The sequence below is a fragment of the Geotrypetes seraphini genome, chromosome 7 (genome assembly GCF_902459505.1).
Source record: "Geotrypetes seraphini chromosome 7, aGeoSer1.1, whole genome shotgun sequence".
In the NCBI taxonomy this organism is placed as follows: domain Eukaryota; kingdom Metazoa; phylum Chordata; class Amphibia; order Gymnophiona; family Dermophiidae; genus Geotrypetes; species Geotrypetes seraphini.
Window position 1 is genome coordinate 163,470,075 of NC_047090.1, and position 14,929 is coordinate 163,485,003.

The following is a 14,929-nucleotide window of genomic DNA, read 5'->3' on the forward strand; positions in this document are numbered from 1 at the left end:
TGAGATGCAGTAATTTCATGCTTAATCTCAATGCTCCATATATCTCTTAGACCAGTTTTTAATTTCTTTTTAATAAATCCATTTAATACTTTGTACCACTGTGCGGCCTGGTGACCCAAGAAGTCTGCCTGAAAACCTAGAAACTCCATACTATATTGATTATTAAGGTTTTTCCAATCAGGGAACCCCGCCTGAATGGCATGCTTCAGTTGCAACCATCTAAAATTTTCTGATTTATTAAGTCCAAATTTATGTTGCAACTGTGAAAATTCAAGCATATTACCATTAGAAATAACGTCATCCAATATACGCATTCCTGCTATCATCCAATGTTTCCAGACGAGCCTTTCTCCGCCAATTTTGATCTTGGAGTTCACCCATATAGATTGATTTGTAGATTTGTAAATTGGAATAGATGTTAAATTGCTAACATACCGCAATGTTTTCCATGTATCAGCTAATATTCTGTTATCTTTACTGTAGCTAGGCATTTTGATACTGAGCACATGGCACAGGCGCAGTGGAGACATGAGTTGCCATTCTAACCACAACCAATCTAGGAGTTTTTCCATGAGTTCTGGGAGGACCCATTACATACCTTGTTAGTTTTGAAAATTAATAAAGATTTATTTAAAAAAAAAAAAAAAAAAAGTGAATAGGCCACTTTGTTGAGTTTTTAACAAAGACTTGAATTTCACAAAGGAGGGTTTCACATGAATGCACGAAGGAAGATCGTTCCATAATTTGGGTGTAATAAAACAGAAAGCGGAATTTGACTCATACTGAGTTCGCTTTGGGCCAGCGAGTACTAGACGGATGGCATCAATGAGCAAAATGAACATGAGGGGGTACAAGGAATAATCAAGGACAAAGATAAGGTGGCTGGCCTGTGTGGTATGTCTTCTGTGTAAGGCTTAAAATTTTGAAGACAATGCAATAACGCAATAGCAGCCAATGAAGAGGGGACAAGTGATCAAAGCAGTGGGTGTGGCATTGTAAACAGGGAGCAGTATTCTGAAGAGTTTGTAAATGCTTGAGCTCGGTATTTGTAATTCCTGCATTCGTAGAATTTGGAAATAATCAGAACAAGTATTAACTTGTGAAAACTTTTGAAATCTAAGAAAGAGCGGAGAAAGTGAAGCTGATGAAGGGAGAAAAATCCTGATTGAATGGTGCAAGAGATATGTTCTTGGAACAATTTAGAGTCAAGTGTGACTTCAAAGTACTTAAAGCTAGAAACTGTTTGAATAGGTCTGTTAAATAGTATTGGGGTTAATGTGTGTTGTGACAGGGGGCTGATGATTCAACTTGCTATTGTTGTGTCGAGATTCATCATGAGGCGGTGGCTGAAACAGTAGAAAGACAGGACTGGAAAGGGGCAAGATTGGGTTGAAAAGGGAAACAAGGGAAGATCGATAGGATATTGTCTGTATAGATAAAGAATTTGATGTTAAAAGATTGTATAAGAGTTGCTAAGAGACTAACTTAATAGTTAATAGACTAACTTAATAGACATTAAAGAGAAGTGGGAAAAGTAAGGAAACCTGTGGAGTACCACAAGTGCGGTCACAGTCAGCTGAGGTACTCGATTAGTATGTAACTGAAAATTATCATCCTGTAAGAAAAGAAGAAAACCAATCCTAGACTGTACCCGAGACACTAATTTCCGTTAACCGGGACAATAAAAATTGGTGGTCTACTAGGTCAAACATGACTGACAGATCCAGTGAAACTATCAATGAGATGAGCCCCTTGTCTAAAGTAGCATGCAAACTCGCTCAGAAGAGCAACCACAATGGTTTCTGAACTGTGGCTTGATCAAAATTCAGACTGCTGGGAATGGAGAATCAAAGATTGCTCAACATGGATGGAGAGTTGTTAGAAAACCAGCCTCTCAAGTATCTTAGATAGAAAATTGAGATTGGAAACTAGACAGTAATTGATAACTAAAGTTGGTCCATTATGAGGATAATTCTATAAAACAGACACTAATATTTATGTGCCTATTACATATATAAAAGATTAGAATAATGGCATATACCAGGAGCGATTCAGATTGGTGTCACTTTTTTTGAAAGAAATCCTTGCAAATGCGTCAAAAAACACCAGCCTATGAAATATGTCTTCTTTGATCCTTCCCAACTCGCAGCTTTCTTGGCAACTAAGGGCTCCTTTTACGAAGGTGCATTAGCGGTTTAACGTGCATAATAGCGTGCGCTAAACCGCCGGCCGCGCTAGCCGCTACCGCCTCCTCTTGAGCAGGCGGTAGCTTTTCGGCTAGTGCGGGGGTTAGCGAGTGACGAAAAGTCACGGCTGTTAATCCGCCAACGCACCTTCGTAAAAGGAGCCCTAAGAATCCATTAGGGGAGACACTTTAAATAATTGTAGTTGGCTCTGATGGCACTCATTAGTTTATATGATGAAGCCTGTTTCAAACATTAGTATACCTATACCTAATTACGGTTTCATAGATTCTCCTTATCTTAAATGTTGGATCTGCTGCTTGTAGACTTGAGAGATTTATTTCCTAGGCTTGATTTTCCTTTATTGAGAAAATATTTTCAGTTTATGGATCACTTCAATGTACAAGTTTATTGCTTGGTTATAATGTTAAAAGCTTATTTACAAAACCCAGAAAGCACATTCCAACTCAGAACCCGCTCATCCTGGGTTTCTTCACCAAACATTCTGAAGGATATCAAAGAAAAAATACTCCTATCAATTAGGGACATGTCAGAGCTTCAGAAAGCCCACATCTATTCTATATCTGCCTGATTAGATCTGGGAAATAAAGATGCTGAGCCATGAATACAGTGCGTCTGAACTTTAAAATGATTTAAACAGCCACGAGAGGCTCTTGGCTACTTAAATCACCTGCCCGGGAATAACTAGACAGTGTAGCTGAAAATGCCTGATCAGGTCCCAGCTATTTTGGGGGTGTTCTGGAGGCAGAATCAGAACAGCTGGTTAAGTGCTGATTTTCAGCTCTTAACCGAATAAGATTACCACATAAATAGGAACGCATAAAATGCAGTCCTATCTTTATGTGGTTCACCATAGTCCGTTAACTGTTGAATATTGCACTTATCTACTCTTTCTGTGCCTCTATATACTGATGGCTGAGGGGAGATATGATTGAAGTTTACAAAATCCTGAGTGGATCGATTTTTCACTCCGTCAAAAATTACAAAAACTAGGGGACATTCGATGAAGTTACAGGGAAGTGCTCTTAAAACCAATAGGAGGAAATTTTTTTCACTCAGAGAACAGTTAAGCTTTGGAACACGTTGCCAGAGGATGTGGTAAGAGAAGATAGCGTAGCTGGTTTTAAGAAAGGTTTGGACAAGTTCCAGGAGGAAAAGTCCATAGTCTGTTATTGAGAAAGACATGGGGGAAGCCACTGATTACCCTGTATTGGTAACATGGGATATTGCTAGTCCTTGGGTTTTGGCCAGGTACTAGTAACCTGGATTGGCCACTGTGAGAACGGGCTACTGGGCTTGATGGTCCATTGGTCTGACCCAGTAAGGTTATTCTTATGTTCTTATGTACCTGGAAATTCAATGCTGAAGCCCCAGCATTGAATTTAAGGGATAATGCCAGCAGCAGTCAGCAAAACGCAGACCATCACTGGCAGAATAATAGAGCCAATTTCTTCATCAGACTGTTTCCAACAATGCTATTACACAGAGGGCTCCTTTTACAAAGGTGCGCTAGCGGTTTTAGCATGCGCTTAAATGCCGCTAGCGCAAACTTGTTCAACTGATTTGTATTCTAATTGCTCCCTTTGTCCTATTGCTTTACTCCATCTGATTTTTACCACGATCTCTCATTCCCGCTCTACTCTCGGCCTACTTGTATTGATGTCTGTCCAGTGCCCCACTCTCGCTGATTGTTTGCAGCAGGTTCCTGCTCTCTTATTCCTGTATCCGCTTCATGTACTTTAAAACCTTCTTTGCACCTATCTTCGCTGATTGTCCAGCTCCTCTTATTGTAAACCGCCTCGAACTATTATGGCTTTGGCGGTATATAAGAATAAAATTATTATTATTATTATCCGCTACCGCCTCCTCTTGAGCAGGCGGTAGTTTTTTGGCTAGTGCATGCTATTGCGCGCGCTAATCCGGTATGTGCGCTAAAAACGCTAGCGTACCTTTGTAAAAGGAGCCCAAAGACTATCTGGACAAACCCCAAAGAGCTTATTTATTTAAATATGTTGTGCTGTTATATTGCCTTTCAAAATCATTATCAAAGCGGTGTGCAGATTAACTGTAACATAGAAAATTAAGATGATATGACATAGACATTTGCAACAGGAAGGGGAGCAAATAAATGAATGAATAAATGAAATAAAGTAGAACACACATGGGAAATAAAACCAGAGTTGAGATCTACTGAAAAAATGCAAAAATGATAGGATGAAATCATCTCAATGTTTGATCTAATTTAGCTAAGTAGCCTTCAGAGATCTAATTAATAGTGATTGATATTCTAAATGAAAAGCCTGCCTAAAATGTCAAGTTTTCAAACCTAACTTAAATTTCTGATAAGAAGCTTCCTGTCGAGGATCTAATGAACGAGAATTCTAAAGTAGACGCAGTTATACAGCCAAATGCTGTGTATTATGAAGAGTCCAACCATAACCTAAATTGTCATTTACTGTAGGTGCATGGTAGAGAATGACATAGTGACAAAATTCATCACCGTTCCCGTCCCCGCGGATAACTGCAGGAAATAATCCCTTGTTATTTTCTAGTGTCTATTTCAACCTCAGTCCTTCTACACCAGCATTCTTCAGAGCAAAGCTTGCGGGTCAGTGGTTGTGGCCATTCATACTCTGATTCTTATGTGAGCCAAGAATAATGAAGCCATTGTGACATCACTGATGTGATTGGCTCTTAGGCACTGGTGGAATGAGGCATTATGACATCACAATATCTGCTCTGGATACCAGAGACTGTCATTCTGTAGTGTCTGTTTCAGCCTCAGTCCTTCTACACCAGCATTCTTCAAAGCAAAGCTTGCGGGTCAGTGGCTATGCTTATGTGAGCCAAGGATAATGAAGCCATTGTGACATCACTGATGTGATTGGTTCTTAGGCACTGGTGGAATGAGGCATTATGACATCACAATATCTGCTCTGAATACCAGAGACTGTCATTCTGTAGTGTCTGTTTCAACCTCAGTCCTTCTACACCAGCATTCTTCAAAGCAAAGCTTGCGGGTCAGTGGTTGTGGCCATTCATACTCTGATTCTTATGTGAGCCAAGGATAATGAAGCCATTGTGACATCACTGATGTGATTGGCTCTTAGGCACTGGTGGAATGAGGCATTATGACATCACAATATCTGCTCTGGATACCAGAGACTGTCATTCTTTAGTGTCTATCGCAATCTTAGTCCTTCTACACCAGCATTCTTCAAAGCAAAGCTTGCGGGGCAGTGGTTGTGGCCATTCATACTCTGATTCTTCCCCTCTCTCCTTAAAGAATGACATGAAGATGGTTTCCTGCGGTTATCCACGGGGACGGGAACGGTGATGAATTTTGTCACTGTGTGTCATTCTCTAGTGCATGGCTTTTTATTTGCTAGTGACATGGCCTAAGTGGGTGCGCCTAAATTATGGCAAAAAGACATGCTGAATGTTGACGCCTAGAACACTAACCCTGGTGTCTATACAAAACAGCTGAATTAACTGATCAGCCCAGATTCTCTCATTTGGGTATATAACTGATGATTAACTTACATATTTTGGGAGTGTGTGGCACAGGGGTTAGAACTACAGCCTCAGCACCCTGAGGCTGTGGGTTGAAATCTCTTGCTGCTCCTTGTGACCGTGCCGTGGGCAAGTCACTTAATCCCCTCATTACCCCCTATATAGAGTTTGAGTCCACCGGGACAGATAGGGAAATATGATAAAGTACCAGAATGTAAACCACTTAGGATATAAGTGATATAAAAATAAATAAATATTTTATGTATCAGAAATTACCTTATATAGTAAAATTGAACCTTGTAACCACACCTGTACTGAACTGATATGTAGCGTTAAGATAATTTCACCATAAGTTCAGTAGAAACTTATGTCTTACTTTGGAAATTTCCTTCCCTTTAGTCAGCAGCCCACCATTCTAAACAAGTATTTTTCACTACAGGGAATACAGCTGTAAAAAAAAAAAAAAAAGTCTTATTTTACAGCCTTCAAAAAGTAACAAACTTATCGGGAGCACGCTACACAAAATTGCAACAAGAGAAAAAAAACCCCCAAAACTGTGGAAGAGAAAACTGGCAGATGTTCCCACCCAAAACATTGGGCCCTTGGGTACTGATGCTTCCATGCAGAGAACCTGCCCCTCTCCCTCCCCCCTCAGCTGTTTTCAAAGTCAGAAATGGTCTGCCACAAAAGGGGCTCAGCGGCTGGCCTCACAGGCAGATCGCTGTCTGCCAGAAGGCCTGTTTGATCACATGGTCAGAGCGTGTAGGCTTGGGCCAACTTGGAACCAGGGCCATCTCTCTGCTCATTTTGGTGTGCTCCAAATAAGTTTCTTTGTTTCATTCTGTAGGCAGCAAAAGCAGAATTGTTTTGTTTACAGCTGTTTCCTTCTTTGTACAAGTAGTGAAAAATACTTGTTCAGAATAGTGCCGCTGATGTTAAAAGAGGGTTTATTTTATATAGCAGTTGAGCTGGTTAAAAGAGCAGCACTTTAGATACTGCATTTACTGTACACAAAAATTTAGGAGCCCTTTCACTAAGATGCACTAAAAAGTGGCCTGTGCTATTACACTTCTCCCTCCGTATTCACAGTTTCGATTATTCGCGGTTTTTAGCTTGCTGGCTCCTCCCCCCCTCCCCCCCCCCTCAATTACGTCAGCTTGCATAGAGAAATCGCCGATTCCAAACGTTTACAGAGAAAATCGCTGATTCCCAGCACTTTCTTCACCGTGTTTTGCCTCTCCTTCAGGAACAGGCCAGGTCTCCCACCATGTTATTTGCGGTTTCACCATATTCACGATGGTTTTTAATAGAAAACAGCGAATAACATATGAAAAAGTTATTTGCGGCTTTTCTGTATTTGTGGTTCTGTTAATCCCCTATCACAGCGAATACGGAGGGAGAAGTGTATTAGCACATGGGATTCCCACCCACTGAGGCCACTTTTTAGAGCAGCTCTAAAATGGCCATAATTTGCTTTTTTTTTTTTTCTATTAATGGCCATGCACTAATCTCAAAATTAGTGCGTGGGTATTAGCACGCCAGCCCTTATTACCACCTATTTTCTAGGCAGGAAGGGTTCCCGTGCTAACTACACACGGCGATTAGCGCAAGGTACGCCTACTCTCCAGCCTCAAACACTCCCTTTGCGCTACAAAATAAAATCTATTTTCCAGCGTGTGGAAAATGTGCGCCGATCCCAAAACTACTGTGGAACACTTGAATGCGTCCTGCAGTAGTGCTTTTTAACCTGCGATAAGCATGCGTTAATGCTTACTGCAGCTTGGTAAAAAGACCCCTTAGTAAATTAAAGTACCCTCAAAAACTGAACTGTGTTTCCCTGAAGAGAAGATCTGTGTATCTTTATCACATTTGATTGCACAGCGGTAATTTACACAATTTTAAATTTTGTTTAACCAAAAACATAAAAAACACATTTAATAAAACTCAACCCAATTTGGTGAATAGAATGCTAGGTATTATCAAGAAAGATATTACAACCAGAACGAAAGAAGTTATCCTGCCGTTGTATCAGGCGATGGTGCGCCCGCATCTGGAGTACTGCGTCCAATATTGGTCGCCGTACCTTAAGAAGGATATGGTGATACTCAAGAGGGTTCAGAAAAGAGCAACGCGATTGATAAAAGGTATGGAAAACCTTTCATATGCTGAAAGATTAGAGAAACTGGGGCTCTTTTCCCTGGAAAAGCGGAGGCTTAGAGGGGACATGATAGAAACTTACAAGATCATAAAGGGCATAGAGAAAGTGGAGAGGGACAGATTCTTCAAACCTTCAAAAACTACAAGAACGAGAGGGCATTCAGAAAAATTAAGAGGGGACAGATTCAGAACCAATGCTAGGAAGTTCTTCTTCACCCAAAGGGTGTTGGACACGTGGAATGCGCTTCCAGAGGGTATGATAGGACAGAGTACGGTATTGGGGTTCAAGAAGGGATTAGACGATTTCCTGAAGGAAAAGAGGATATAAGGGTATAGATAGAGGATTACTATACAGGTCCTGGACCTGTATGGCCGCCGCGTGAGCGGACTGCTGGGCATGATGGACCTCTGGTCTGACCCAGCAGAGGCACTGCTTATGTTCTTATGTTATGTTAATCAGGTTTTCTATTTTGCCTTTACCTATTTAGTTCAAGTTCAGATTACATTACGTTGGGTCAGTTACCAAGGAAGTTACAATAGACAGACTGACACAGACATTCAATAGGGTTGCTAGTACAGGTAGATCATTGTTGGCTCTTTGTTTTGTCCCAGGAGTTGCATTAGACCAGGGGTGTCAAAGTCTCTCCTCGAGGGCCGCAATCCAGTCGGGTTTTCAGGATTTCCCCAATAAATATGCATGAGATCTATTTGCATGCACTGCTTTCATTGTATGCTAATAGATCTCATGCATATTCATTGGGGAAATCCTGAAAACCCGACTGGATTGCGGCCCTCGAGGAGGGACTTTGACCCCCCTGCATTAGACACTTTAGGAATGGTCTTTTACAGTTCTCATTTCCCTGTCTTGGTATAGAAATGTTTTTAAAAGTTTTCTGAGCCTGAGATAGTGGTCACAGGATCGTAATGTAAATGGTAATTGGTTCCAGCATTTTGCTAATTAATATTGGATGGATAAGGTGATATACTGTACCTGGTGTACTTTCTATTATTACCTAAGGCCTGGCTGCCCTGGGTAGGCCTGCTCTTCCTATTGTAAGCTAAGTAGGGTTAGGCCTAGCTAGTACCTGGAAGGGGAACCACTGGGGAATAACAGGTGCTGGAGGCAGCAGGGCCCCATGTTGGGTATTAGTGAAATAGAGAAGTCACACACTGCGTGAGAGAAGGCAGTGGCAAACCACTCCTGTACTCTGCCTTGAAACATCGCAGGGAGGATTCCTCGCTGTGCGTGCAGCCATGGGTCACTGGTCGACTCAGAGGCACACACACACTTTATGTTGTTACAAGCTGGGAATTTTAAATGGAAAACATTTCTAGTGGAATATCTGTTGAAGGCACCCTGGAGTAGGATGGCCAACTCTTATAGGTAGTCGGGGGCAATCCCTCTCAGGATCTTAAAGGCAGTGATGCTTAATTTAAATTTGGTCCTTGCGGTTATGGGCAGCCAATGTAGTTTCATAAATTAAGATGTGTGCATAAATTTAAATTGTGCCAACAAGGATTTTTTTTTTTCCCATAAGTGTTCCGATTTCCTTAGTCTGTATATGAGTCTTACTGATTCATTTTGAACTAGTTGTATTCACGCTAGCAACGTTTTAAAACAAAGAACTAGAGATATGTAACAGTAGTCTAGTCGAGATAGAATTAGGGATTGCACTAACATTTGGAAAGCCTCCGTTCTGAAGTATTTTATGATTGATCTTAGCTTTCTCATCATAAGGAATGATTGATTTTATTATCGATTGTACGCGGCTTTTCGGGATTGAGTTCTAATGGGAAGGCAGCGTTTTCTACTGTGATCCCTGGAGCGTAGCATGGGTCAGTCGAGGATCCTAGCCAAAGGAATTTGATTTTGTTCTTGTTTAGTTTGAGGCAGTGGGTTAAGGTTCAGGTTTCTATGATGTGGACACATTTTTTGACAGCAGTGAGGGTGTTGACTAATTCAGCTATTACGTCATCCGCATACGTGAAATGGTTTTATTTGTGCGAGATCTAGGGTGGCTCCTACCCAACTTCTAATTATTATTAAAACCTTTATGATTTCTTATGGTTTTGCCTTTTCACTGCTCATAGTTATTGTGTATTGTATATTTTTGTTCACTGTTATATAATGTTATAAATAAACAAAGACTAAAAAAAAAAAAATCTTTTTGATTTCAGCTTTCTTTATATACAAGAAAACAGCATTCCACATAGTTGGACCCGATATCCTAAACATTTTGGCTTCCTTTAATGAAACTGCAATAGCGGTTTCTAGCACGGGGAGCTGCGCTGCTCCCAACGATCATTGAGTTCCTATGAGAGTTGGGAGTAGTGCAGCTCCCCGCGCTAGAAACTGCTATCGCAGTTTTGTAAAAGAAGGGGTTTAATATGAGTGAAATATAATTTAATCTGGCCAAGAATATTGAGCAATTCCTGCTCTTCAAGGTACGTAAGGCATCAAAATGTCTTGCAAATAAACAGTGCTCCGAGTTGGATGCCATTTATAGAATAGCGCTTAGTGCTGGGATCCATGCCCAATTTTGGGCCCAAGGATTCACACAAACTAAACCCTGGTGCAAATCCCTGTGCCTAAATTAGGCATGGACTCCCCAGATTCTCTTAATACTGCACACAGCTTTAGGGAATGTCCTTGACACTCCCATGTCCCTCCTACATTCACACCAACTGTTCAGTTGGATGTTAAAAACTCTACCTGTTTATTTTTATAGCAGGGGTGTCAAATGTCAGTCCTCAAGGGCCGCAATCCAGTCAGATTTTCAGGATTTCCCCAATGACTATGCATGAGATCTATTTGCATGCACTGGTTTCATTGTATGCTAATAGATCTCTTGCATATTCATTGGGGAAATCCTGAAAACCTGACTGGATTGCGGCCCTCGAGGACCAACATCTGTCACCCCTGCTTTATAGAATACCACTTAGTAAGATGTGTGCATAAGTTTCAATTGTGCCAACAAGGACTTTTTTTTTTCCATAAAAGAGTATTCCCTGTACAAAATTGAAAGGACGAGTCTTTTTACCTTACAGTCTCTGATATCCCAGGCTCTAATTGATGGACTAAACCCTCCACATACAAAAACGTTCCGATCAGTGGGATGAAATTTTAGAGTGCTGATCTTGAATTCATTTTCACTGCTGAACAACGGTTTCCCTGTGTAATAAGAAAAGAAAAAACTAAAGATAAGATATACTCTAACCCCTAACATCTACAATCTTCTCACTTCGAACTAATGAAATGCTACGACAAAATTAAAACTGTAAAAACATTTCTCACCATTGCAAGGAAATATGCAAAAGTTTAGATAGTGCATCTGAAATAATACACTAAATTCTGAAAATCATTCACTTAATTTCGCCAAGGCAATTAGTGTAAATACCTCCAGGCTAAGGCAAATGCTGTTTCCATGGATACACAGTGTTCCAAACGTGTGTACAATAACCTTCAAGAGAATCCTGTGAGCAAATGCTAGTTTATTAGCATAAATATATTTGAGAATACATATCCATTGTAGTTATCATCTTAGTACTGTGCAGTGCACAGCTCAAAATGTACATCCTCTTAGGCAGCTGATTCCAAATGCCTAAATGCTGCATCATACTATACCTGTTCATGCTTCATCTATGAGCCCTGCCTTTTTTTAAAAATGTATATAATTGGAAGGACCTGAGTCAAAGTGCACAAAAGCTACATCTGACATGGTATTGGGTTCTTGGCACCAGTTCAGGGGTAAAAATCATGGGTAAAAAGTGCTCATGAGCTCTGCAGCGATGCGAGCTATATGAAGAACTTCCCCTGAAAGCTTCTAATGCACAAGAAGGGAATATTGTTCACAGGAAGATGGTAGATTTCTAGAATGCCCGAGGGATGGAAGCCAAAATGGCAATGGACTCAAACAAGTTATGGTAAAGCACAAAGAAGGCATATTTGTAAGAAGAAAAGGGATAATGCAGTGTCTTGAAGCTGTGACACACTAAACTCGGGGCCGTGTCTGGAGGGCATGGACATCGACGCGATGACGTCACGTGAAAAGGATGTCTATAAGCTGGAAACATCCAGCATGAACATCCATTTTACAAACTAAAACATCCAAATTTTGAATGGGGGAAAACATAGTAACATAGTAGATGACGGCAGATAAGGACCCGAATGGTCCATGCAGTCTGCCCAACCTGATTGAATTTAAACTTTTTTAAATTTTTTCTTTTTAGCTATTTCTGGGCAAGAATCCAAAGCTCTACCCGGTACTGTGCTTGGGTTCCAACTGCCGAAATCTCCGTCAAAACCTACTCCAGCCCATCTACACCCTCCCAGCCATTGAAGCCCTCTCCAGCCCATCCTCCCCCAAATGGCCATATAGACACAGACCGTGCAAGTCTGCCCACTACTGGCCTTAGTTCAATATTTAATATTATTTTCTGATTCTAGATCCTCTGTGTTCATCCCACGCTTTTTTGAACTCAGTCACCGGGACATAGACATCTGTATAGCAGCATTCTTAGAAAATGGTCACACAGTTGTCCATGCAGAGCAGAGTGTCAGCTTAGTGGTTAATTCAGTGGACTATAAACCAGTGGACTTTAATTCCTGTTTTGTAATCGTGAGCTCTCCTATTGTGTTGAATGTACACCAGCTTCAATTTCAAGCTTACAAGTATCATATATTTACTGTAGGTACAGACTAACAATATACAAACCATCTGGGCAGCAGCAGATGAGCAGTGTTGGAGGCAGAGGACTGTGTCTGATGTGAAAACGGCAACAACATTGAATATATACTGCGCAGAAGAAAAGCCCAGCAATCTACTTCTGTATTCTGTCAAGAAAACTTGATGAGACATAAAGAATCAATGTAAAGATGGTCCCCTAGGTTGGAAAGTACTCACCGTACTACCATGAAGAGTTGATGGTCTCCCAGAGTATGACCAGTGTTTGTGAAGCTGAAGCAGCCAGGACGTCCCAATGCTGATGTTTGATCAGAAGCTGTAAAGATATCCTTAATATAGGAACATGGGACGTTCGAAGCATGAATCAAGGAAAATTAGAAATTGTTAAAGATCAAATGGAAAAAAAACAAAATTGATTTGATAGGATCAGTGAACTCAAATGGACAGGATAGGGCCATTTTCAATCAAACGAGCATTGGACCTACTACTCTGGTCTTGAAACACGTAGGAAAAATGGCATGGCATTCATCCTCGACAATAAGCTTTCAAAAATGGTACTAAAGTATAATGTTATCAGTGACAGAGATGTAAATCCATCAATCCAAGTATGTGCTCTAACAACAGACACGGAAGATGAGGATGCAGAGTTGTTCTCTGATCATTATGGGGGACTTCAATGCAAAAGTAGGAAGTACACCTGAAGATGCAGTGATTGGAAAGCATGGCATAGGAGAAATAAATGCAGCTGGTGATAACTTAGTACAGTTTTGCAAAACAAACCAACTGTCAATCATGAATATATATTTCCAACACCACAAACATCGCCAGTACACATGAACCTCTCCAAATGGCATGTATCGAAATCAAATTGACCATCTGCATCGGACTGAGATGGAAATCTGAAGCTTTGATGGCATGGACTAAACCAGGAGCTGATTGGTGAAGCAACCACAAGCTTTTGACATGTAAGATCAAAGTAAAGCTTCACAAGAAGATTATTAGAGACCTCCCAAAATATGACACTGAAAATGTTCTTCAGACTATTGAATAAAACTAGACAACAGATTTACCTGTCTTGATACAGGAGATAGAGAGCCTAAAGAGTTATGGAATGACATCAAAGCCGTAATTAGCGGTGAAGCTAAAAAAAACCACTCCAGAAAAGAAAGAAAGCCAAGAAATCACTTTGGATCTCAGAACAAACCAGAAAAGTAGCAGAACAAAGAAGACAAGCAAAACTTTCTGGTGATAAAAGTATCACAAATGAACCGAATGTTTCAACGTCAAGTTCATCAAGACAAAGAACGCTATCTCAAAGATATTTCTCAAAAAATGGAATCAGAACCTGTAAATTAAAAAACCAGGAGATTAAGAGATTGTGATAGAAATTCCAGGATGCTTAAAGACACCGATGGAATGATACTGAATGATCCAAAAAGCATTAAAAAGAGATGGAAAGAATATACAGAAAATCTATACAAAAAAGGCAACGAGGATAACATTGAGGAAATCGAACTGGAAACGTGCCAAAGAAGAACCAGATAGTTTAAAAGAAGTCATAGCAGCAATTAAAGCTTTATTGAACAACAAGTCACCTGGTATCAACGGTATTCCAATTGAATTAATCAAAGGCTTGGAAGGTGCTGGCCCTCACGCAACTGTGTCAACAGATTTGGAAGGAGAAAACATGACCAATCAATTGGAGATCACTGTTCATACCTATACTGAAGAAAGGTGATGCCAAGGACTGTAACAACTATAGAATAATTGCATTAATTCCACACACCAGAAAAATATTGTTGAAAATAATACAACAAAGGCTACAATCATACGTTAAGCAAGAATTATCTGAAGTTCAGGCTAATTTCAGAAAAGGTTGAGGAACAGGAGACATTATTGCCAATGTTAGATGGATATTGGAGAAAAGCAAAGAATACCAAAAGCCCCTAAACTTTTTCTTCATCAATTACAGCAAAGCTTTTGACTGAGTAGATCACGATAAATTATGGAGAACTCTAGCACTAACATATAACTCAGCTGATAAAAAGCCTCTATGAAAATCAAGAAACTGCAATGAGAACAGAATATGGCAACACTGATTGGGTTCCAGTAAAACCTGGCATCTGGCAAGGATGCATCTTGTCACCTTTCCTGTTCAAACTTTACAGTGAAGCCTGAAGAGGCAGCAAATTTGGAAGGTTGGAAAGTTGGAAGAAGAGAGCGTTGGTTTCAAATATAAAAAACCTGCACTATGCAGATGATGCAATGCTTATCACCAGCTGCAAAGATGACGTGCTGTTATCTACTGAGAAAAGTCAAAGCTAAAAGTCATAGCATGGGATTAGAACTGAACATAAACAAGACGAAGAT

The 14,929-nt window shown here is 40.4% G+C and overlaps 1 protein-coding gene across 5 annotated transcripts in view; it reads right to left on the minus strand.

Annotated features, from left to right (window-relative positions):
• Window positions 1-14,929, minus strand: part of WDR25 (WD repeat domain 25) — a 260,069-nt gene that overhangs the window by 136,445 nt on the left and 108,695 nt on the right. For all 5 annotated transcript variants that reach the window (XM_033951544.1, XM_033951543.1, XM_033951546.1 and 2 more), the window contains exon 4: window positions 10,916-11,046. In XM_033951544.1, the coding sequence (XP_033807435.1) occupies window positions 10,916-11,046 (131 nt within the window). The remainder of the gene's footprint in view (window positions 1-10,915; window positions 11,047-14,929) is intronic.